The 23,732-nt window shown below is 45.5% G+C and overlaps 1 protein-coding gene across 1 annotated transcript in view; it reads right to left on the reverse strand.

Annotated features, from left to right (window-relative positions):
- The window catches only part of PLPP3 (phospholipid phosphatase 3), a 79,614-nt gene that overhangs the window by 17,139 nt on the left and 38,743 nt on the right, over positions 1-23,732 (reverse strand). The window contains exons 2-4 of the mRNA XM_053655440.1: positions 22,385-22,542; positions 8,115-8,395; positions 7,650-7,707 (exon numbers count right to left, since the gene is read on the reverse strand). Coding sequence (XP_053511415.1) covers positions 7,650-7,707; positions 8,115-8,395; positions 22,385-22,542 — 497 coding nt within the window. The remainder of the gene's footprint in view (positions 1-7,649; positions 7,708-8,114; positions 8,396-22,384; positions 22,543-23,732) is intronic.

Raw genomic sequence — 23,732 nt, forward strand, 5'->3', positions numbered from 1 at the left:
GGAGTCAGACGCGTAATTACAGTGGGCAGTGGGAAGCTTGTCCCCTGTCCCCATATCCATCAGTAACTAACACATCTATGGAGGAATGTCTCTAGATCTCAGGACTAACCCTGGTGTTAGCAGCTGGGGCTTCAGGGGAAAGCACAGTTGTAGTAAAGTGAATTTGGGGGTGATATCCCTGACTCTGGTCCCGGCTCTACCACTTCTGGTGGGCACTTAACTCCTGAAAACCTCGCCATCTCTGAAGCAGGTAGAACAGTATGCCCCTCTCGGGGTTGCCAGGATCCAATGAGACGACACAAGAGAACCCTGCCTAGTGTCAGATGGGTACGCAAGGCGCTCTTCCATGAATCCATGCCACCCTTTTGCCTTGGTAAATGAGATTTACTCAATGACTGTGCTTGATTTCACCAAAGCAAGTAAATTGCTAAAGAAAGATTACACAATGACCTTCTACCCAGTGGCTACTTCTGATTTGAGAAGTTAGCTGGCAGCAAAAACTTTGAGGTTGATGGAAGAACCTAACATCTCCCTCCACCCCACACCACTCAAACTGCTAATTTTGCTGGCTTATAGCCCAGTTCACAGAGCCATTCCAGGCCAGAGGCCTAGGCCTCCCCATAATCAGTGAACTTTCTGGAGCGCCCTGCTCCTTTGGAAACCTGAGCCTGGGGACACTGCCGGGCAACAGGCTCTGTTCACTCTTACTCCCCAACGGCAGGTACCCCTTATTCAGGAGAGGAAGTCAGACTTCTGACCACAAGGATGGTCCTTGTCCTAAACCAAACAGCGAGGAGACTTTCCTAGAATCAGAATTCCTACAGGGACTTCATCAAAGTCCTAGGACCCTGAAAAACAGTAGTTAGGAACAGGGTGAGCAGAGCTGGAGAGAAAAGAGCTATAGACTTACTACACAGTAAGTCACCCTGACCTCTCGTACTGGTCAGCAGCTCTGAGGTCCTGCTGATGTATCTGCACTTCCCCATGTGCAGGAAGCTCTCTGGGCGGGGAGGACCCCCTTCCCAACCATCAGTGTGACAGTGCAGAAAGCAGACCGTGTTCGACTTGCAATCAGAGCAACTACATTTGAATCTTGTCTTTGCTGCATTACCAACTGTGTGACCCTGGACAAGTTGCGCTACCTCTCTGAATGTCTGCTTTCTCATAGAAGACTGGTTCATTCAAGAATAGATGTGAGCATCTATTTTATTCAAAACTCTGTGAAAGACACAGACATGAATAAAATAAGTTCCTTCATGGAAAAAAAAGAGTATAATTTTAAAGTCCTTTTTAAGTACTAATATTTTTCTTCCAATTGTTAAATGCTGACTGTAGATAATGATGTAGATTACAGCCGAAAGGTATTTCTGCTCCTCCTGGCGCCCCCACCCACCAGCACATGATGTGTCTTTAGTCCTGAGCACAGGGAACACCCTCCATGAATGGAGTTCTCTTCTTCCTGGTCCTAGCTTCAAAATCAAATCGGGATCTTGTGGAATTCCAACAAAACCTCCTTAGAAAGCTCTGGCTGGGTTCAATCCGGCCCCTCCGGTCTGAACTAGCAGAGTCAGATGTGGGGTGAGTCACACTCCATTTTTGCTAAGTCATTTGCGTTTCATTACATGATTTGCATACTGGTGAAACAGGTCTGTACTGTCCTCTCACTTCATTTCCATCACTCTGGGGACAGTTGTGCTGAGCATGAAAAGGAGGCTTTTGTCCCTCCTTCTGTCCCTGCCCGCTTTCTTCCTGGAAGTTTGTCCAGATCACTGACACCCACGGGGAAAACTTTATCCCTTTTCTCATCTCCTCAGTGGCCCAAGCTTGGCTGTGGTTCAGGGCCTGGTGACTGGTCTATGTGCTGCAGACCTGGAATTTCTCTCTGGGAAGTCATTCAACTACTTTCAGGACAAAAGAGAAATTTTTAGTTGACTTTCCTCCTCCTTTAAAAGGGAATCAGACCTCATTCCCAATCATTATCACGAACAGAAAAAGAAACTATCATTTCGCTGAGCACTGTTTTAGACACTGTGCTAGGCACTTCAGATGACATAGCCTGCATTGTCACATTACCCTGTTAGGTGGACACCACTGTGCCCATTTTGCAGATAAAGAGAACAAGACCAAAGGAGGCAGTGTTACTTTGTTCGAGGTAACAAAGAACCATGATATAAGCATTGCCTCTTCCTAAGTCCATAGCTCTAACCACGAAACCACCTGGTTTCCTTAGGTAATTGGTGCTCTGCCCACCAAGTATTAGGACCTTTTTTCCTGGACTTCTACCTTTGGAGAGAAGAGGAGACTACGCAGATGTCTGGGACTAAAGGACAATCTACATGGGACATTCAGAACTTCAGGCTCCTCTCATTTACCTGTCACACACTTTTGTAATACCCATGTCTGAAATATAAGTGCACAGCTTTTGTAAGAGTAGAATCTCTGACCCGATATTACGCTAAAGAGGGCCTGTGAAGTGACTTAGGTCACTGCACAGCAGAGTCAATAACCCTTTCCTCTGCTCCAACGCTCCGGACCATCCTGGGTCAGAGAACTTACCCAGCTACTCTGCAGCTCTGTGCTTTTCAGGATTTCCACACAAAGTGGATCTCTGTTGATGTCCCCAGTTGCTTACACAAGCTCTAATTACAGGTCACTCTAACACTGGAAGGATGGATGGACAGATGGATAAATGGATAAGGGAGAGAGGGAGCAGAGAACAAACATCTGGCACCATGGTGGATTCCCTCGCAAACAACGGTCTTGTTCCTGCAAAGTCCCCGCACACATTCCCAGGGTCTTCGAGTAGACCTCACGGGTGCACCGGAGCCCACTGCTCCAGGATTCTCGGCATGTTGAACCAAACCTCCGTGACTAACAACCACAGGCCACAGAACACGGCTGTCAGAGTACAGCCACTTCCCCATTTCGCTGGTACCCGGCATACTCTCTGACACATTAACAGTCCTCACGGGCACCACAGTAAAAATGCTCATTAGTGGCTTATACCACGCAGGCCCCTCGTGACCTACCAAGCCAGCAATGAGGAAACAAACACAATTCTAAATGCAACGGAAAGAAGCTTATGGTTTCTCTGGCAGAGACAAAGAAAGAAGTGAATATATAGCATGTAGGATGGCGAGAAATTGGGGGGGGCAATAAAGCTTCAAAGGAAATTAGGGAGAACTGGAGGGGGTTCTCATTTTTCTTACTTTTTTCAATTACAGTTTACTTTCAATACCATTTTGTATTGGTTTCAGGTATACAGCAGAGTGGTTAGACAATCATATACTTTACAAAGTGTCCCCCCCTCCAGCCCTGATATTTCCAGTTCCTACCTGGCATCATACAATATTAACTATATTCCCTATGCTGTACTTTACATCCCCATGACTATTTTGTAACTGCCAATTCATACTTTTTAATCCCCTCACCTCTTCCACCCAGTCCCCCAACCCCTCTCTTCTCTGCCAGCCATCAGTGTGCTCTTTGTGTCTGTGAGGGGGCTGTCGTTTTCAACAGGGTGGCCAGGGAAGGCTGCTCCAACCTGAGGAAGGTGAGGGAGCAAAGTGCAGATCCCTGAGTGAGCACAGCAGGACCAAGAAAAAGGCCTCCGCAGGAACTTGCTGCCTAACCTGAGCCGCAGAAGCAAGAGCTGGTCCTGTGATCCCACAGCTCTCAGCTCCCAAGGCGCCCTCCACCCCCTGCTTCCTACCAGCCATCAATGCTTACTGAACCTAATGCCTTCTGTTCTCAAATCACCACCCTCCTTCTCACCTACACACGGGGACTTTTTCCAAGCCTCCCATCATCTTCACCCCACTGGCGGCCTTCCATGACTTCCGCCACCCTGCACTCGGGCTAGCTGCCGCAATTCTGAACTTCCCCGGTAACCTACGCATCCCCACGCTGCTCCCGCACCAGTGAACCAGACTGCTGTCACGGTCAGCTTGTGTCTCTAAACTGCACTCTCCAAGGACTGCGCCCAGGCCTTCCTAATCTCCATATCCCCACCCTTAGCGTGGTGCCCAGTGCATACGGTCACAGTCACCCACTAAACACGTGCTGGATGCCGAATGTGGGATTCATAGGTGAGCCCCTAGAGGGCAGGGCCCAGGTCTGATTTATCTCAGCAGCCACAGAAGGTGACAGACTGCCTGGAACAACAGAGGAAATACCAGGTGTGCTACATGGATGGGTGTCTGCCCCGGTGTTGGCATTTTATCCGGACAGCCCAGTCCCCTTTAGTCCCTGACCGTGGAAGTGCAGGACCAATCCAGCAGTGGTCCTCTGGAGTTTAAGCCAGGGCTCAGGGGTAGAAAGTGCCACTTATGCTTATATGCTGTGAGGTTTTTTCTTTTCTTTCTGTTCATGGAATTTATTGGAGTGGCATTGCTAATTAAAAGGTTTCAGCTGCACAATTCATCATCTGTATGGTCACCACCACCATGTATTGTGTGTTCACCACCCCAAGTCAAGTCTCCTCCCATCCCCATTTATTCCTTTGCCCACTTCTGCCTCCCCCACCCCTTTTCCCTCTGGTCGTCACCATGCTGTTGTCTGTGTCTCTCAGGGGTTTTTTTTTCCCCCTTTAAGCTTCCATGCCCAGAGATAATTTGGTGTTTGGGGCATGGTTTTTTAAAGACAACAAGACAACCATTTTACAAGTCGAAACCCAACATGGCACGCCCTTCAGAACCACGGGAGACTCTAGATGGCAGCTGTTTCAAGGCCTGGAACAAGGATGGTGGCGCCTCCAGCAGGCAACTCTCTTTGAACCGCACTGAGGTGATGGGGGCCTCAGTTTTCCCTGCTGGCTTCCTGTCAATAGGTAGTTCAAACTGCTTTCAAAGAGGCCCATTGAGATTTAGATAGAAATAGACACTATCTAATTCCACTCTTTCATTTGACAGAAGGGAAAAATCTCGAGAAGAAAAGTAGCAATAACCATGGAAAATAGAAATGATGGTCTCCACTTCATAGACAAGTACACTGAGACTTGAAAGCCAAGTAACCCACTCATGGTTCCATAGCCGGTCACTGCCATGGCCAGAAGCATCCAGGTCTGCCTGACTCTGAAGGCAATAGCTGTTAATGCTACAGCCAGCTGATTTGAATGTGATGCTCTCCAAGGCCCCAGGGAAGCTGGGCATCACAGGCGGTGCTAACAAAAGCACCCAGCTGCAGCACTACCTGAAGCCCAACATGAAAGCAGTAGAGAGAGGATCTAAAGGTTTCTCTGACTAACTGATGGCAGGATTTCCCACCGGCCCTAATAGACGACAATGGTGTTTTGCAAACTTGTTTTAGAAAGTTTTGCAAACTGGGCATTCAAAGGGCTGAGATTTCTGTGTAATATCACCTAAAAACAATCTTGGCAAAGAGCACAGTCCCTACTTTTTGGCCTTAGCTTCAGGGATTGTTTAAGGGCAAGATAACCTTCGATCTGAAAATGGAGCCTGTGTTCGTAAGCTGTATATGAGAGTGTCAGCAAGTTGTGAAGGTTGAATGTGTGTATGTTCGCAAGGGTTCCTGAGAGTGTGCGGTGTCTGCAAGAGTGAGTGTGTGTAATAATATGCTTAGGAGATGAAGGATTAAGGAGGCTCTTCTTTTCCGCACTCTCACTCCCTTTCCCTCTCTCATGCCTCTTCCCTCCCACCTCCATCTTTTCCTTCCTTCCAGAAATATAAAAGCACTACAATTTTTCCTCCTGCAGAGAGATGCAAATAAACATCCAGTCAAAATCTACTCCTCACCCATCGCCCCCAGAGACTTGCTGCAATCACAGCTGGTAAGGAGGTGACTGAGGAGTGGGAGGGTGGGGTGGCGAGGGGAGCATCTCACACATTAAAGCCAATCTGTAGTGAGGCAGGTTGCCTTCACGGGAAATTAAAGTTAGCGTCAGGGGCTCATATTCTTTACATTAGTCCTCCAGAGGTTCGTTTTGTTTTGTTTTGTTTTGTTTTGTGGTGCAATGCAATGGAAAGACCATGAAACGATGCCAGGATCCTAAAGACTAGACTTCAAGTACCCTTTCTGCCTCTTTCTAGATGTAGAACTTTTAGTGCTTAACTTCTTAAAGTTGGTTGGTTTCTTTTAAACTGAAAGTAGGGTGATCACAATGCATTCCATTGGGTTATTGGGAGAATTGAATATCACAGTGTGAGCTCCACACAGCGCCTGGCACACACAGGCACCAGGAACCCGCCAGCACCAGCACCACTCACAGAGGTGGAGCACAGAGTATAGTGTTGGTTTCAAAATGATTCAGTGTTTTTCTCTTGGAAGAAAATGAAGAAATATGTAAAAAACAAACCCATATCTACTCCTTTAAGCACTTTTACAAACCAGTGAAACTACATTTGTAAAATTACTTCCAGCCTAAGGTGAAATATAAAAATGGAACAGGAAACTAAATATTTTTGCTAAATTATCCTTTCCAAGAGCAAAACAAAAACAACAACAACAAAAATGAAGAATGGAGGAAAGTTCTAGTCACGAATAAATAAAATCCACATTCAATGTTTCCATAATGGGGGCCCACCTTTTAGCTCTGTATCCGGAGCCCTCCAACCTGGGAAAGGATTGGGGGAAAACAAAACAGAACAAAAACACCTGACATTTTCTCCAATTCCTAATTATGTTGGGTTTTTTTTCCCAAACAAGTAAGTCGAAATCAAAACAGCTTATGCTCCCCTGAGCTGTATCTGACTTCTCACTCTGAGCTCCATCAAAGCTGCTGGAAGCAGGAAGTGCCCTGGCACCCGGGCCTCACTCAGGGGGAGGCGAAAGGCAGGGGGACCCCAGTTAACTGACCAAGAGGAACAGACCAGCCACTGTCTGTGCAGCAGCTGGAGGGGAGCGGGCCTTCAGCTGCACTGTCCCAGCGTCTCCAGGGAGTCAGAGCAGATGCAGCATGGGGATTCACACCATGGCTCCAGAACTAGCTGAAGGACTTCCGACATGCTACTTAATGTCTCTGGATCTAAGCAATGCAATAAGGAGTTTGTACTTCACTGTGTTATTATGAGGTCATATGTGCTCATGTATACACAAGTATTTTGTAAAACCAGAAATCACTTCATGTAGTTGAGTGATGGGTTTTCAAGCCCTTCCATTGGAAGACCAGCAGGGTCCAAGGTCCTCCTCTATAGTGTAAACACTACAAGGAATGTGGCCAGAGGCTTGGATTTGAGTGATAGTTCTGGTGTCTGTAAATTTTGGTAATTCATTTGAAGTCTCTGAGTCTGAACTGGTGACCCTTTCCCACAACAGAAACAATATTACATATGACATAAGTGTCTTGTAACAATCAACTGAGTTAATGGATTTTCAGAAAACAGTGCTTATTACCACAAAATGTTATGCAAGGGTCTTTATCACTTTATAATTTCAAAATGGGTACACAATACTTATCAAGCAGCTATGGTATATGTTATTTTTATTTGAAAAATGAGAAAATCCTAGCAAGCAAAACAACTTCTGCTAAGGCAGTGGCTGAGCTCAGAATAGAACTTCATTTTTCTAGCTATTCTCTTTTTTTCAAGGATTTCACAGTAAATCTGTCCCTGACCAACCTGGGGTTTTATGTACAGAAGGGATTTAAGCTGGGGCTTGATGCTGGACATTGGAATCAAGGGGCAGGTACTTACCACCAAATACAGCATAGTATACATGGAGAAGGAGGCGTGGCCAGAGAAGAAGGACTTCCTGCAAGATCAAGAGAGGGCCATGAACAGGCCATATTCACATTCCTGATCCATGTTTCTCTGCCTGTCTTCCCTCCCTAGACTGTGACCTTGAGAGTAGCACTATCTTGTTTGTTTGTATGTCTTTTGTGGAGCTTGGTACAAATTGCCTGAAATCTCCCAGGCACCCATGAATGCATGAATAAACAAATGAATGAATGCATGGACTTACAAATGCTGCGTAATGTCTGTTTACATATCTAACCCAATCATTTGACTGTGATTTCCTCAAGAACAAGAACTCTGCCATATTTGACCGTCAAACCCAGAGCCCAGCACTGGGTCTGGCCCCTAGTAGGCGCTTAGAACATGCTCACTGGACTGCCTGCAGCAAAGGAGTGCCCACGGTCATGAGAGATGGAGTCTCACCTGGCTTCCTGGACTTTGCTGTCATCACCTCTGCACTTGTAGTTTTGAACATAGCCCTCAGAGCAGTTGATCAGGCTGAAATCCGGGCTGCAGACACTCAAAAAATGAGGGCGCAGGCGTCCTATGGAGACTTTGGCAATGTCTGTGAAGGACTGGCTAATGGCACAGCCGAAGAGGAAGCAGCCCACTTGCTTGTAGAGGGCTGCCACGTAGGGATTCTGAATCGTTGACCGGGACTTCTCCTTCAGGTAGTAGATCCGGTAGAACTCCCCTGTGATGATCTAAAAGGAAACCAATAGGGGAATTAGGCAGTATCAAGACGCATCATCAAAACTAATGCTGTAAAGGGCACTTACTAACATAAGAGAATGTTCAGTATTAACTGCAAGTTATAATCTAGGAAAACACAATTTCCTATTTAAGACAAGTAAATATATAAATATACACAGGAGGAAAGCTCCAAGTGCTAACAGAATCATTATTTCCCTTTTTCAAGAAAGTCCTACATAGCCATATAGTACTTTTATAATAAGAAAAACATACAATCAGATATATATTGTGTGTATATATAGAGAGAGAGAGAGAAAAAAGAAAAAGATAAATAAGAACCTAGCTGTATAAAATACAATTAGATGAAGACTCGAAGACAGTTAAGGGTGGTCGGGATGTCAGAGAATCTGAGCAAATGGGAGGGTTCTGGGCTTCAGGGTAAAGGGTCACTGACAACAATCTAACTCTACAAAGGGCCTCAGCCCTGAGCCACCGCCGAGCCACAGTGGGGGTGCTGTAGCACAGAGTGAATGCCCCAAGACCAAGTCCTGCGTTTGAACCCAGACTCTGCCACCCACCTGGTGTCCTTCAGCAATAACCTGACCTCTCCGACTCAGCTTCCTTCTCCATGAAAGGAGAAGCCCACAACTTTACACCTTTGCAGCGTTGTGGGCTTAGATGTAATAAATGAACTGGGTCAGAGGAAGTTACTCTCCCATTTCCCTTTTTAGAAGCACGGTATAATGAAACAAATGCTGGCTGACAAAGCAGGGAACTTTTACTGCAATGCCCTTCGATGATTGTGAAGTTCCTCAAGTCTGCCTGCACTGTCCCTTCGATCCTGGAGGACAGCAAGTGAGTCTTGATTTTCATACCCTTCCTCCATCCCACAATGTCTCCTCCTTGATGCTCAGGGGACATTTATCACTTTTCAATGAACAAACATACAAAACAGAACCAATGAGCCACTGATATACTGATTCATACTGGATGTTGCTTTCATATACTTTATTTTGTGAAATCCTCACAACAACCATGATAGATACAGTTGAGGTTCGGAGACAGGAAGCACTTCAACTGAAGCTGCCTGGTTTTATATTAAGGCTGTGGGGCCAGCTGATTCCCTATGCTGCCTATGCAAGAGACGACCAATTCTACTTTGGTGATGCACCAAACCACACAGTCTGCTGCCCTTGTCTTAACTCCACAGCACAGCCCTGGCCACTTCCTTGTTGCAACCACAGCCTGGGGAGAGTGATGTTCAAGTCATCACTCATCATAAAGACCCTTTCACACTCCCTCACAGGGCAGGATGAGCCATACTTGCCCTTTCAGAGAGCAGAGAGCATGTTCACAACCACAAGGGAAGCAATAGACGGATATATGGGGGCACTCCTTCCCAAAGTCTCCTGTTATTTTTTCACAGTGAGGGAAGGCATCAAGGCACGGGATCTGATCCAAGTCTTTGAGGGTGCCAAAGTCTGGGGATAGGATGGCCGTACAAGGAGGGGCGAGCCAGCTGGGCCCAGGGCCAACAGGTGCAATAGTGAGAACAGCTACTTCCACTGCTAAAATTCATGCAGTGATTCTGAGCTTACAAGTGCTTGCTAGTTCTAAGTGTTACACTTTGGTTTCCCAAGTCACACTGACTGTGATCCTATATTAGAGGGAGACCATAAAAGACCAGTTGTGCCCAGCATCCAGGCTTAGCCACCCCCTGGGTGAGCAGGACCAATACCCGACCCCGCAAAGGCACTCCGAGACTGTCAGCTGAATGAACGAAAGGGAGCAGGGCAGTAGTCCTCACAACGGCCTTATTGCAAAATTGGAAATATCCTCTCAACATTACCAGGAGTCCTTTGATAACACGTTGCAAAGATTAAAATCTGAGAAGCATAGCAAGTCCGAAATGAAAGGGTCCATTATTTACAGAAAAAACCGAGTCCAAGTGAACTCACAGCTACAGATTAGACCCAGGTGCTCTGAGTCCCCACCCAGCATTCTTTCCTACCATTCATGGTCTAATTCCCCTTTTGAACCTGTTTACACTTTTACCCTATGTAACCTTACGGGCTAACACGTTCCAGATGGTTATTACTGCCACCCCATTCTCTTTCTTATTCTTCTTCATTTATGTCATGCTCGTGTGACTTCAGACGCAAAGGGAAGGACACCAAACTAGGAGTCAAGGGGCCAGGGTTCAAGTCCCAACTGAATGAATTTGGAATAAGTTAGGCTCTCCATTTGCAAAATGAGCGGGTCAGACTCCATGATTTATCACCTTATAATTGCAATGACATTTATTCTCAACCCTCCCGTGCCACCTCCACCACTAACCTCCCAACCCAGCAACAGTAATAAGCAGCAAGAAAGCAAAGCACTTCCTTGGAGATGACTGCTGGCGAGGAGTGGAACCAAGACCCCACGCCCAACCCCTGCCCTTGGACTGCTCCTGAGGTCCTTGAACCAGGCCACTGTCACCAGTTAAGAAACTGCTTCTAAATGGACTCAGCCTGAGCGTGATTTCCTGTTTGATGCTGAGACAGAACACGTGGGTTTCCACTGCAAATTAGCATCTCTTACGTGATTTCCTAATGAATCACAGGTGAGTCACCTTCTGCTTCAGTCAGCTTAGAGGGAAGCGGTTTGACTGCAATCCCTTCATTAGAAAACTTCAGTTTTCTGTGCCCCGGTCTTGCAAACATAAAACTGCTAATTAAAATGTTTTCTCCAGAAAAATAAAATAAAATAAATAAAATAAAATAAAATGCTTTCTCTGATTCTGGGGGCAGAAAGAGAATATGTCACGATCCCTCAAATTCCCAACAACAGTGTTAAGCAGAGCGCAGTCATTCTCATTTCTTTTGCACTTCACAGTTTCATTTAATCTGCCCCTCCGTGGCAAAGGCATATCCATTTTACAGATGGTAATACTGAGTTTCTGTGAGACACTCATTTATCTGAAGGATTAAGAGTAGAGCCCAAGCCCTGGCTGCTGTAGCTCAGTGGATTGAGCACGGGCCTGCGAACCACACCATCGCGGTTCAATTCCCAGTCAGGGCACATGCCTAGGTTGCAGGCCAGTCCCCAGCAGGGGATGCATGAGAGGCAACCATACATTGATATTTCTCTTCTTCCCTTCCTCTCTAAAGATAAATAAATAAAATATTTTTAAAAAAGAGTAGAGCCCAGATATTCTGATTCTCAAGTTCCAAGATCCATGGTAGTCTACAACGGAGATAATTTCATCATTCCTATTGTTATGAAGAACAGTTTCCACTGCAGTATAACAACTGTATATTTTCAAGGATCAGGCCAGGCTGAAGCCATTTAGCAGACACATGACTCCAGGACCACATGGCTGCTGGGCCAGCCCTGACAGATCCTGAAGTTAATGAGCAACAAATTATGTATTTTCTCTATCCCCCTGTACAGAAGGGTCGGGGAGTCGACAACACAGCCATAAATCATCATTATGAACCAGCCGGACTTGGCTTCTTGTAATCCTAACCCTTAAAAGACCATTTAATGAAATTCGGGCTGTGAATGACGGCCCGCATACCTCACCTCTGCAGAAGAGGCGAAGGCTTAAATTGTTTTCTGACACGTTACACACCTAACTCTGGAGTCCCAGATTTACTGCTTTCGGACTTTATTCATTACTCACAATGTTTTTATTCCTGCGTAATAAAATAAGCTCTTCTCTCCCCGCCACTCCCCGTACCAAGGCTCTGTCCCCCTGCCCCGCCAAGCCTCCTGCCCCTGGAGTCCTCGTTTCTGCTTCAGTCAGCAAGGTTGTGATATGTAAATTTCACTGCTGAGAAAAATGCCTTCAATGTTGATCCCTTTCTGAAACAGCAAGCAACAGATCTTGGGGGGCGGGGGATGGCATGGAAGGCTGCCAGGCTAGGAGAGAACTCTCCCCTACCTGCCTCTTAAAGCCCTTGGCACAGAATCTGGAAACTAATAAACTGGGAAAGCATTGCAATTAAGCTACGAAGGGACAGAAAGGGATCAGTCCGTGCCTGAGAGCGGCTGCAGTTTGGGGGGAGGTTGTTTCCAACTGTAAAGAGAGCCACTCTTTCTGTCTTTTCCGGTGAAAAAGAGCTCAGCTACCCACCTATGCACAAACAGTGAACTGTTCTGGAGAGGAAACGTGGAGAAACGTTAGGACAGGCTTTTTGGATAGGAGACAGCACAGGGTGGTGCAAGAAGCACTCACCTTGGAAAGCCAGCAAAACCTTGGTCTGAATTCCATCTGCTATGTTAGGCAAGTGACCTCACTGCTCTGGGTTCAGGTCTCCTTGTCTGTGAAAGAAGATTGATAGTATCTACCTGGCAGGCTTGCCAAGGGGACTCAAAAAGATGAAAGGTCAAATGCCCAGCACCCAGCAGAGAAGCCCTCCAAAAGTTAATTTGCTTCTTCCGTTGGAAAAGGGGAAAGAAAAAATGGACAAATACATGTAGAGGATATCTTTTCCAAGATAATTCCAATAGCTCCTTGGAAGAGAACATTCCGTTCTAAAGTTTACAAGTAACACCCCTCCAGGGTAGAACCAGTAAGCATGAGTGTGGATGGCATGGGCTTTGACCATTCTATCTAAGATGGCTTTTTCAAGGGAACAAAGTGGATGGGAAGTCTAAACCCAAGGCAGAAAGGGCATACTGCATTGTGTTATTTTTTTAACACTCCACTCTACTTTAAATTATCTCAAGAAAAGATTTCTGCCCAGTGTTTTCAATGGGCTCTCTAAAGAGAGAGGCAGAACTTACTTTCTTCCCTTACAGAGTTCAAAGGACCAACTTCCCTATATTCTGATCTGCTTGAATAATAATATTTGCATGGCACTTTATAGCTTACAAAGCACTTTCACATCTACTGTTACTTGCTTCTCACACCAGCCTGTGAATTACTAAGTTACTGTGGACAGTTTAAAAATGAGGATGGTGAAGGGCAAAGAGGCCAGTGAATCGCTCTCAATCAGAAATCAGGCCATGGCAGGGCTGTTGCTGCAGCCAGACCTCCTGGTTCTGTCCGAAGGCTTCATGCCGGCTTTCTCTTAGAAGTCCCAGCAGGCAGCGGGGTCTACATCTCCACTGAGATGGACGTTGCACCTGGTAAGGGCATATAATCCGCAGTCATTCGGACACCCTGGTCCCTGCCAACCACAGAGCACCGAGTTGTTCTTTCCCACCTCAGTGGTGCAGATTAATGAACCTCTTTCAATCCAGAAGAGATTCCTTCAACAAATATCTCCTCTCACTTTATTTCTCAGTCCCAAGGGAAAGGAATGTGATGTATCTAGGCCCTGCTTCTAAGGATGAAGACACAAGTGTAGCTGTATTTTCTCTGAAGCTCAATGCTCCATCTACTGCAAGAAAATGTGGTATGTCTATGACTACAAATAATGGATGAAATATTTCATTTTTGATTCTTCTCTCCCTTGGCTGTCCTCAACCTCTTTGGCAGATCAGCACTTCACGGACTGTGCAGGCAACTTGGACACGGATCTGTCCAAAGCCACCAGTGGGCTGGCCCTACGGGTGAGTCAAAACTCCAATAACTAGAATATGGACAACAAAGAGGCCAGACAGAGGCCACAGAAGCTATTCAGGGTTGAAATCATCAGCAACCACCCTGTGCCCACTAGTCATGAAGCCTCATTCTTTTCTCAAAAGTCCAGGACTCAAAGCCATAGTGTCCTGTTTGACTAGCTCTGCCTATCCACAGAAGAGTCTCCTGGCTATTCTTTCCTAGCATTGCCTACTGCCCATCTCTCACTCCTTTGTGACACTGAATTTCCTAGGTTTCCTTAAGATAGCACCACAGTGCTTTTCTTCCTGTTTCTCAAATACCTTTCTCCTTCTTCCAGTGGCTCCTCTGCTGGGTTCTACCAGATAAATGTGGGTCTTCCCTAAAGTCGTATTTATTGCTGTCTGCTGTGATCTGAGCTGCTGCAATAGTTTTGATTACACTTTTGTGAAGATGACCTCCACAAGGGGCTCTATTTCTCTCTCTCTCTCCTCTCCTCTCCCTCTACCTCCCTCTCTAGTTTGTTTACATCTTACCCATAACAGCTCTATTCCAATCGTCAATCAAATCTCCCAACTGCTTATCAAATCAATGTTATTAGCACAGCACCCTAGCCATTCCACTCATTCCAGCTTCTATCCCGAACCTCACTTTCCTTTCTTCCATTTCTGGTCAAGGTGCTACAAAACACAACTTCAAAGGCATGAAATCACAGACTCCTCCATCTCCCTCATCCCGCCATCCTCTAGTGCTGCTCATCCAGCTTCTGCAAGGCCTCTCACATACCACCTTTTTCTCTTTTCCCCTTGCTTCCCACTGTGGTTCAGGTCTCATCAAAATTGACCAAACTAGCTTCAAATACTTTCATCAATCTCTAGCCTATTAATTTCAGGAAAGACTCCACAGCATTCAAGGAATTTCGAAATCTTGCTGTAATCTTATCTTATCTCTGTCTACTCCCTTATTCTCCATTTTTCCAGCCAAGCAGCTCTATTGTTCAATCTCTACTATCCTTGAAGAAACCTCCTCTGCCTGGAATGTCAGGATCTCTGATGAAAGTCCCAACCATCCTTCAAAGTAGAGCTCAAGTGCCGACAAGTGTACCAGATCAGAGTTTTGGCCCTTTTACATCAGGATCTTGCACAACTGAGCTCTCAGTTTCCTTATGTGTAAATATCGGGAAGTTGCGGTACCAAGAGCCCAAGGGCTGTTGTGATCATTAAATGGGTGAAGTGTTCAAAGAATGGTGATGATGATGAAGGCTTTGCCAATGACAATAACCTTCAGTGGTCATCTTCTGAACACTTGTAGTGTTCACTGTATGTATCTCTCAGACTATTAATAGCATTTGGCTTCTTTTGTGTTTGCAGTGCTCCCCTCTCTGGGGCCCACCACCTTGCACTGCCCTTACTCTCTTCTTCTCTGACCAATTCTTTAGTCTCCTTGAGGGTCTAACTGTATAGTCAGTCTTGTACTTGCCCTACTTCCCTCTTAGACCATAAGCTCTGAGGGCCAGTATGTGTCTTATACACCAGCTTCTAGGCCAGGCTACCTATCACACCCCTTGCTTGTTACAGGAGAGGTTTTTCACTAAGCATCTACCTTAGCAGGTTATCACCTTCTGCACAAACCACTTCATACAAAACACTATCGCACACCATCAATTTTAGGCAGCCCCTTTCCAGTGACCTCGATGTTTTGTCGTCCTCCACACACTGAGCTCTCCAAGCCCAAGATCTAAAAGCTTCAATAGCTCACTAAATAAACAGCACTGTGCGTAGCATGTAGCACTGAGTGGGCCTTCAAAAAGTGTCAGTTCGAGAGCTGAGCTTTGAAGCCAGATAGACCTGGGTTTTCATTCCTGCTCCCCTATTTGGTAAGCAGAGTAACCTTACCCTGGTCACGTCACCCTCATAAGCCTCAGTCCCTTCCATCCCCCATTGTAAATGGGGTAAACAATACCTATCTCATGAAGCTGTTGAAGAGGATTTAAGATTAGGCATTTTAGTTTTTGGCTCATTAGATAGCTTGCAAATGTTATCCAGCTCTCTACCTCGTCCCGTAATAGACTCACAGAAACAGACTCACAGAAACAGATTTCTGAGACTCTTTAAGCATTATCGCTTAAAATAAGAAAACTGTCAACTTCATATTAGATACATTTTTCAAATAGTCATTAACCCTTCAGGGCTCTACCTAACAAAGGAAGAATTGCAGCAGCTCTCCCTTCTTCCAGAGCACTGAGTGGGGTAGCAGGGAAACAAATTATAGTAAATCGTAATCTCCACGCCTGTGTTTTGTTAAATTGCAAATAGATGCCCCCTCCCACCACCCCTCCGGGGATAAGAGGCCCTCAGAAGAACTCCGTAGCCCTGTGATCAGGGGATGACACAGTTGAAGGATTAATGTGGTCACTCTCTGTTGGTGGTCTTGGTAATTGCACAGATGTAGTGGATTGTAAACTGGGGGGACAGGGTCCCCCACTAAGGCACTGCTGGGCCAGCACAACTTCACTTTTTTCGAAGCTGAAAACTTGACTAACCTTTAATGAGGAGGCAATCTTGGGAAACCTTGTTTTCTTGGCGGTGCTTTCTCAGATAAAGGGAGAGAGGGGTGGGGAGGAAGTAATGAAGTCCAGATGTAGGCAAACTGAAGCCTGATCCTGAACAAACAAGTCTTAGAGGTATTAAGCTCTTCTTCACGTCTCTCCAGCAAGAACTTTCCGTGTGGCACAGAGCATGTTCCATGTTCATCATGGACTGCAAAGATTTTACGGAGGCAAACAGGATGCTTTTCTCTGCTCTGCAAAGGACATCCTCTGACAACTTCTAACCCAATACTTTTTGATTTTCTGCTGAAAATGCATGGCTTCCTGTAATTTTTATAAGCATATATATTGAGCACCAAAATCTGTGCCTTGTAGTAGCAGTAAATAATCAAATCAGACTGGTCCATAACCTGATGCTGCAAACAGGGCAGGCAGGAAACAGACGAGTAAGTCGACATGACACTTCAGCACTGTCACTGCAAAGATAGGGCTGGGCCCAGGGGTCTTGGGGACTTTTGGAAGGTGGGGAAAGAGGCAGCTGAAGAAGGAAAATACCTGCTGTTTATTTAGTACCTACCATATGCAAGAGGGAAAGGCCTGGTCTGTGCCTTCCAGGAACCTATTATCTAGCTGGGGAGACAAGCCATGACACAAATCACAGTGCAAGGCAGTGTGTATTGAAGGTGCTATTTGCAGCTTCTAACAGTTCAGTGATGAGAGAAAACATGCAGCTAGTTGGGATAAGGTTCACCGCTGTGTCCCCAGCACCTGCTAGACCGTGGGTGTTCGACAAATAATTGTGGAAGGTAGGAAGGCTTCAGAAGGCAGCCATGGTATTGCTCTTTTTGTTCTTTTTGGGTTTTTTTGTTTTGTTCTTTAAAGCCTTGGCAGATTCAGAGGACTCTTGTTCTGACCCTGCTGCTAATTAGTTACAGGAAAGTCACTTACTATCCTTAAGACCCAGTTGCCTAAGCTGTAAGAATCACCTTCCCAAGATGACTGCCAGGTGCCATGAGGAGATGTACACATAAAGGCCACTTTGTAAACTGCACGACACTGAAGAAATGAAGGATTCTCACTGATGACACACATAATGTCACTGGATCTGACCCCCACAACAAGCCCATGGAGTTGGTGAATTACTGACAAGAGCTTACAGAAAAGGAAGGTATAGCTCTTTTCCAAGGGAGTCAATGGCTTTGCCCAAGTTGGAAGGGCAAGTAACAGAATAAATAAACACAGAAGTTGGGATATGAACCTAAGATGGGTGATGTCAGAATCTGAGCTTTTCCTCCAGTTGGAATATTAGTACAGAGTACTGGTTCCAATGGGATTAAAGAGGAAAAGCAGCCTTGTCATGCCTGGAGGTAGAAGGGGATTCACCCATACATCGACTCCAAGATATTAAGAATTTATATAAACCCCTTTCAGGGCCTGACCAAAGCAATCACTGATCCCATGTTTATTTAAAAAGAATACTGAGCATTTTTTCCATATTAAAACCGTTGCCTATAATACTCTTCACAGCACAGCACCAGGCAACATGAGAGGACGCGAGATAGGAGATGATATTTTACTATTTGCTCCTAATCTCGCTGCTGCTAGAGTCATTAAGCCTTTATAAGGCAGGGATAGAATCCATTGCCTTGTGGATTTGGAAGGAATTCCTATTATGCTAATTCCAGAACCTGAGGTACATCTGAAAAAGAGGTCAACATGACTAGATTTTTCCCTATCTCCTACCGCAGAAGAGTGTCTGCTTTCTCTATAACTTCTGACGATCTCCACCACCACCGTTCCATTCCTTTGTTACGGGGACACTCAAACTGGAGCAAGGGCACCAAATCAGTCAAGGCTTCCCTTGTTATTAGAAGCAGAGCTGACACTTGGCAGGGGAGGATGATTGTATTTCCAGCTCTCAGTGCCCATCAACCATCCCTGCCTGTCACTCATGCCCTCTGAGCCAGAAGCAGGTTCTGGTGGGAGCCAGCTGGGCTCTGACGGCCCATAATGGGAAAGTGGGAAAGAAGCTGTTGTTGTTGTTGTTGTTTAATTTAGGCTGTACAGCTTTTCCAGAAATGAGTCTACTGAAGTGAATGACTCTTTTCCTCTGAGGTCTTTGCTTTTTACTTTTTCCAGAGGAACCATGGCACTGAATGGCGGGTAAATGGGCCAGGGAACCTCACCATTGGCACATGTCCCACTCACACCTCCAGGGGCAAGGCAAGGACAACTGTGTCAGGGGGTAAAGGTCTCCTTGTAAAGGAACAGAAGTGACAGTCATGAGACCTGAGTTCTAATTCAATGGACTACAAGAAAACAGGGGTCCAAAGGCTGCGGTTCTTTTTCTGATTCTACTTTTACCAAATACAGGGTCTTGGCTAAGTCACTTCACCATTTTCTGAATCTGGCTATTCATAATAGAAATAGTTAACATATATGGAGTATATGGTCGGTGCCAAGTACTGAGTTACTTTATCTACATGAACTCATTCAGTTTAATTCTGAAAACTTGAATAAGCAGGCATAGTATGTCCATTTAAGAGATGAGGCTCACTGAGGCTCGACTCGCTGCAAGCTCCACGGCAGAGCTCAGATGTACACCAGAGCTCGTGCCTTTAACCACGTCCTACCAGAGGTGTCCAACCTTTTGGTGTCTCTGGGCCACAGAGAAAGAAGAGTTGTCTTGGGCTATACATTAAATACATTGTGACATATAACCTCAAAAAAATCTCATATTTTAAGTAAATTTACTAGTTGTGTTGGGCCAGATTCATAACCATCTTGGGCTGCATGCAGCCTGTGGGCTACAGGTTGGACACCCCTATATGAACCATAAGAATACCTATCTCTCAGGGTTTCTGGAGGATAATATGCTTGAACATGGCCCACAAGTTTCTATGTCACACAGCAGCACCTGACAAAAGACTGCATTATCTGCTTGCCCAGTCTTCTTCAGAACTACGGGAAAGCAGCATGCAAACCTCCTTTGCTAATATTGCATGGGCTGAGGAGACAGAGCTGTTGCTTAGCCTATAACCAAGGCCACAGCGCATGACTATTTCAAGGAAACCTGGGAGGTCAGAGAGCATTTGAATTTAAACATCGACATGACTCAAGACAAGAGGCAAGTCACAATTGAGATTTTTCATGGAAACGCTGGCATCCGTAAGATGGAAGGGACGGTCTTGGCAAAAGCAGGAAAGGAGCTGCTGAGCAGGCATTTTGCTTGAGGAAACACGGGTCTGGAAGAAGCTGCTTTAGCACCCTGTTGTCCATCTAGCCTGCTGCTACCAAGTGCATTCCCACGAATGACAGTATTTGGTTCTCACAGAAATCCCCATGAGCTGGGCATTTCTTTTTCCACTGTACTATGTTGGGCAGCATCTCCCTAGGCAAGCCGGTGATGATGGCATGTGAGGGGAGAGAAGGGCACAGAACATCCCACCCCTGTGCTATTCTTATTACCACTTCCTGGTTATAGTTGGGGGGGGGCGGTTAAAAGCATTCAATTCACGGATCCACCAAAGGTCAAAAACACCTGTTCAAAGGTGTACATAATTATTTGCCTTCTAATACAAACATTGTTTTCAGGAAAAGCCATTCTTCCTCAAGAACTCAAGCCACACTGTCAATGTGGAACAAACAGTAAAATTGGGTTTGAATTCTTCATTTTCTGAACACAAAAATCCTTAGTCCACCTTAAAGAAACTCCTACAGTTGACAAATGGACTGTTTTTCTTTTAAAGGTTGGAAAGAATTCTCATAGACTCCCTTCCCCCTCCCCAAATTCAAACTGGTGATTGTGTGCCTGGTTTATGACGTTATTAAAAAACAAAGAGGGGTCTCAAAGTTTACAACCAACCCCCAGAGTGGGGAAGTACAAAGAAAAACTTCATGAAATGTGGTTCCTGTACCATCAGCACCTTACATGTGATCTGGAGTAGGCAAGATTAGCTAACTGCCTATCCCCATGAGCAGTTCATTAGGAATCGACAGCCTGCATTCCAAAATCAAATCAGCAAGATGGAAAGAAGGCTTTGGAAGAAGCCAAGCATGGGTTTGAAACCCAACTTTTAAAAGCTGCAGACTTTGAGCTTATCATTTGACCTTCTAATTTTCCACTTGTATAATGGGGATAATAGCACTTACTTCCCATACAGTGTTCTTTTTTTTTTTTTTAATCCTCACACAAGGATAGGTTTTTATTGATTTTAGAGAGAGAAGGGTGAGGGGGAGAGAAAGGAAGAGAGAGACAGAGAAACACATTAATGTGAGAAAGAAACATTGATTGGTTGCCTCCCACACACACCCCACCAGAAATCAAACCCACAACCTTTTGGTATACAGGAAGACAGTCCTACCAGCTAAGCCACTCATCAGGGCCACATGTGGTATTCTTAACATTAACTTCCTTCTTCTTGGCTTGCTAATATGGGCCAAACATAAACTTCCAGGATATGGCTCATAGATAGATGACACAAGAATCTTGGTGGACATGATGCTTATTTATCCACGTGGCTGAGGTTAAGGAGCACAGAACAAACTTAGAATAATAGTGGAGGTATGGGATGGACAGCCGTGAATAATGTATGACTCACAAATTTTAAGACTGGACTGCCATCAATTGCTATTTCCCTCCTCTGCCCCAAACGGATAGATCTAAAACATGGTGGTGAGCTTCCAAGTACAAGCAGGCCATACCCCAGTTTCCACGAGGCCATCACTGCTCAAGATAATTGTGGACCTTGTCCAAGTCCGTGGCACATTTTTGCATCCTTAGTGAGGACTTTGTCCTCTGCGGGAAGACCTGGTTGTAAGTCTGGACTTTACACCTGTGTATGCGTAACCTGCTCAGCAGTTAAGAGTATGCAAAGTATTTCAGTACTCATGACCTCTTTTACTCCTCCACGCAATGCAGTGAAGCAAGATGGTCATCCCTGGTGTCAAAGACGCTCAGCTTATCAGTGGAGGGCCAGGTCTAGAATCCAGGTCTCTAGATTCCAAGTCTCGTTTTATTTTCACTTGGACATCATGGCCACTGGCTGAGAGAACTAAATACCAGTGGCATTACCACGGTTACAGCAGTACAGCAATGATATGGAGAGAACCCGGAAAATGTCTGTGATGTCTGACGAGGTATTTCCCCTTTCCGCTGGGTATCAGAGCTCAGACTCTGGGCTAAGGGACAAATAAAGTTCAAATCCTAACTCTACCACTTATTAACCAAGTGACCTTGGACAAACTACGTTTACTCTGTAAAGCTTGGTTACTTAAGATGCAGGAAAAAAGAACAATGTCTAGACCTCATTGGTTGTTGTGAGGATAATGCATACAAAGTATTTTAGTGCACAGCACATGATAGGATCTGTGACTTTAAGCAAAATGACGTATAACAAAACCAATTTTACCATAGGCTAATTGATATAAACAAGAGTTAAGTTCCTATGGCATCTCGCCAATATCTTTATAATGAAAAGACACTGAATTTTATGTCCTGGCTAGTGTGGCTCAGTTGAGCGTCGGCCTGTGAACCTAAGGGTCACCGGTTCAATTCCCAGTTAAGGTACATGCTTGGGTTATGGGCCAGGTCCCCACTGTGGGACATGCACAGGCAACCACACAGTGATGTTTCTCTCCTTCTCTTTTTCCCTCCCTCCAGCTCTGTCTAAAAATAAATAAATAAAATCTTTAAAAAAAAGACAAGACGCTGAATTTGAAATGACATTATTTGAGGACCTGCTATATATGTACGTACGTATTTTAAACTACCTTTAATAATATTATTAACTGTATTAAATAAATAGTGCTAATCAAGTAAAATTCTAATCGATCTACCAAGTCTTGGCCGACTCCTACATTCCATAATATGATGCCGGGGAAGTCAGACAGGTTGAGCACGGTGGTCTGGGCACTTACCGCAAGGATGGCGATGACTATGCCCACAGCGCAGAGAACAGCATCGTTGATTGTCTCACCAGTCTTCACTGGGTACTTGATGCTGTCGTCATTGCAGTAAAACCCTCGGTGGTAAGGCTTGATGGTGCTGGTCTCAATGATCAGGAAGGGCAGGCCCGCTGGTCAGGATGAAACCATTGCATGTGCCGGGAGAAGACAAAACAAAACAAGGGGAAGACATTAGTGCAAGTTGGCTAAAGAATGACGACAGCAAAGACACTTAAATAGCAACACTGACAGTGATATTAACTCCCTGCATTTTAGTGATCTACGGCCTAATGGGAGCTCTGACCATGCCTCCCTTTTCCTCCTTGCGTCAGCTCTGCTGTCTACCAGCACAGAGGGCGACAGTGGGAGAGCCAGGGTCCCCTGCTCTACAACATCCTGCTAAAAATTAACCCCCAATTTGTAATAATTACTAACACAGCCCCAAGTCTAATGATGTCTCATTATGCCTTCAAGTACATTCTTCTCTTACGTCTCAACCATTTCCCCTTTCAGAAGGTCATACTAAGGCTATGTTGCATGGTATAGTGAAGGCCTGGGGTCAGACAACTTGAATTTGAATCCCAGGTCCACCATTTCCTAGCAGTGTGACTTCTGATTCTCACTCTATCTTCCCAGGCCTCGGTTTCCCCATATATCAAATGAACTGTGGTGAGGACTAAAAGAGAGAAAAAGCACTTAAAATTACTAGCACAGTGCTCGGTACACAGTAGCTATCCAGAGAGTGCCACACTCCTGTCTTGTTCTTTTACTGTTCAGTCACTGTGAAGACTGAGCAGAGTGGAGCTGGACCCTGCTGCCTGCAGACCTGGAGCAAAGCCCAAGGGCACCTGAGAGCTCCAAGCCGCTGTGCAGCTGCTACTGGTTTAATCAGTGGCCAGCTCAGATGCCATTCTCTTAAAGGTCCTGGCAAACGGATTCCATCACCTGCCAGGAAAAACTCCCTCATAACCCTGAAATAAAGAGTGAAACATCACAATTTCTCTTGTGTGAACACCGCAGTAGCCTCCAAACCGGTCTCGTGACCTTCACTGCCGCTTACACATATCCACCAGTTTACTTCCTGACCATAACATTGCCTCGCTAAAGCCTCTTCCATGGTTCCCCACTGCACAGGACAAGATAAAGCATGACTTGAACCTCCTCTCTCCAGACCCATGGTCTCCTGCCCCCATTCCACCCACCCCATCCTATAAAAAATAGCACACAGAGACTATCTTGGTTCAGGCTCTTAGCCAGACCTATTTCTCCCCTAGCATCCAAGTTCAATACCAAGCCCTAATGCCACCTCACAATGTAGAAG

This window comes from Artibeus jamaicensis, unplaced genomic scaffold, assembly GCF_021234435.1.
Source record: "Artibeus jamaicensis isolate MK-2021 breed Jamaican fruit bat unplaced genomic scaffold, CSHL_Jam_final scaffold_1019, whole genome shotgun sequence".
In the NCBI taxonomy this organism is placed as follows: domain Eukaryota; kingdom Metazoa; phylum Chordata; class Mammalia; order Chiroptera; family Phyllostomidae; genus Artibeus; species Artibeus jamaicensis.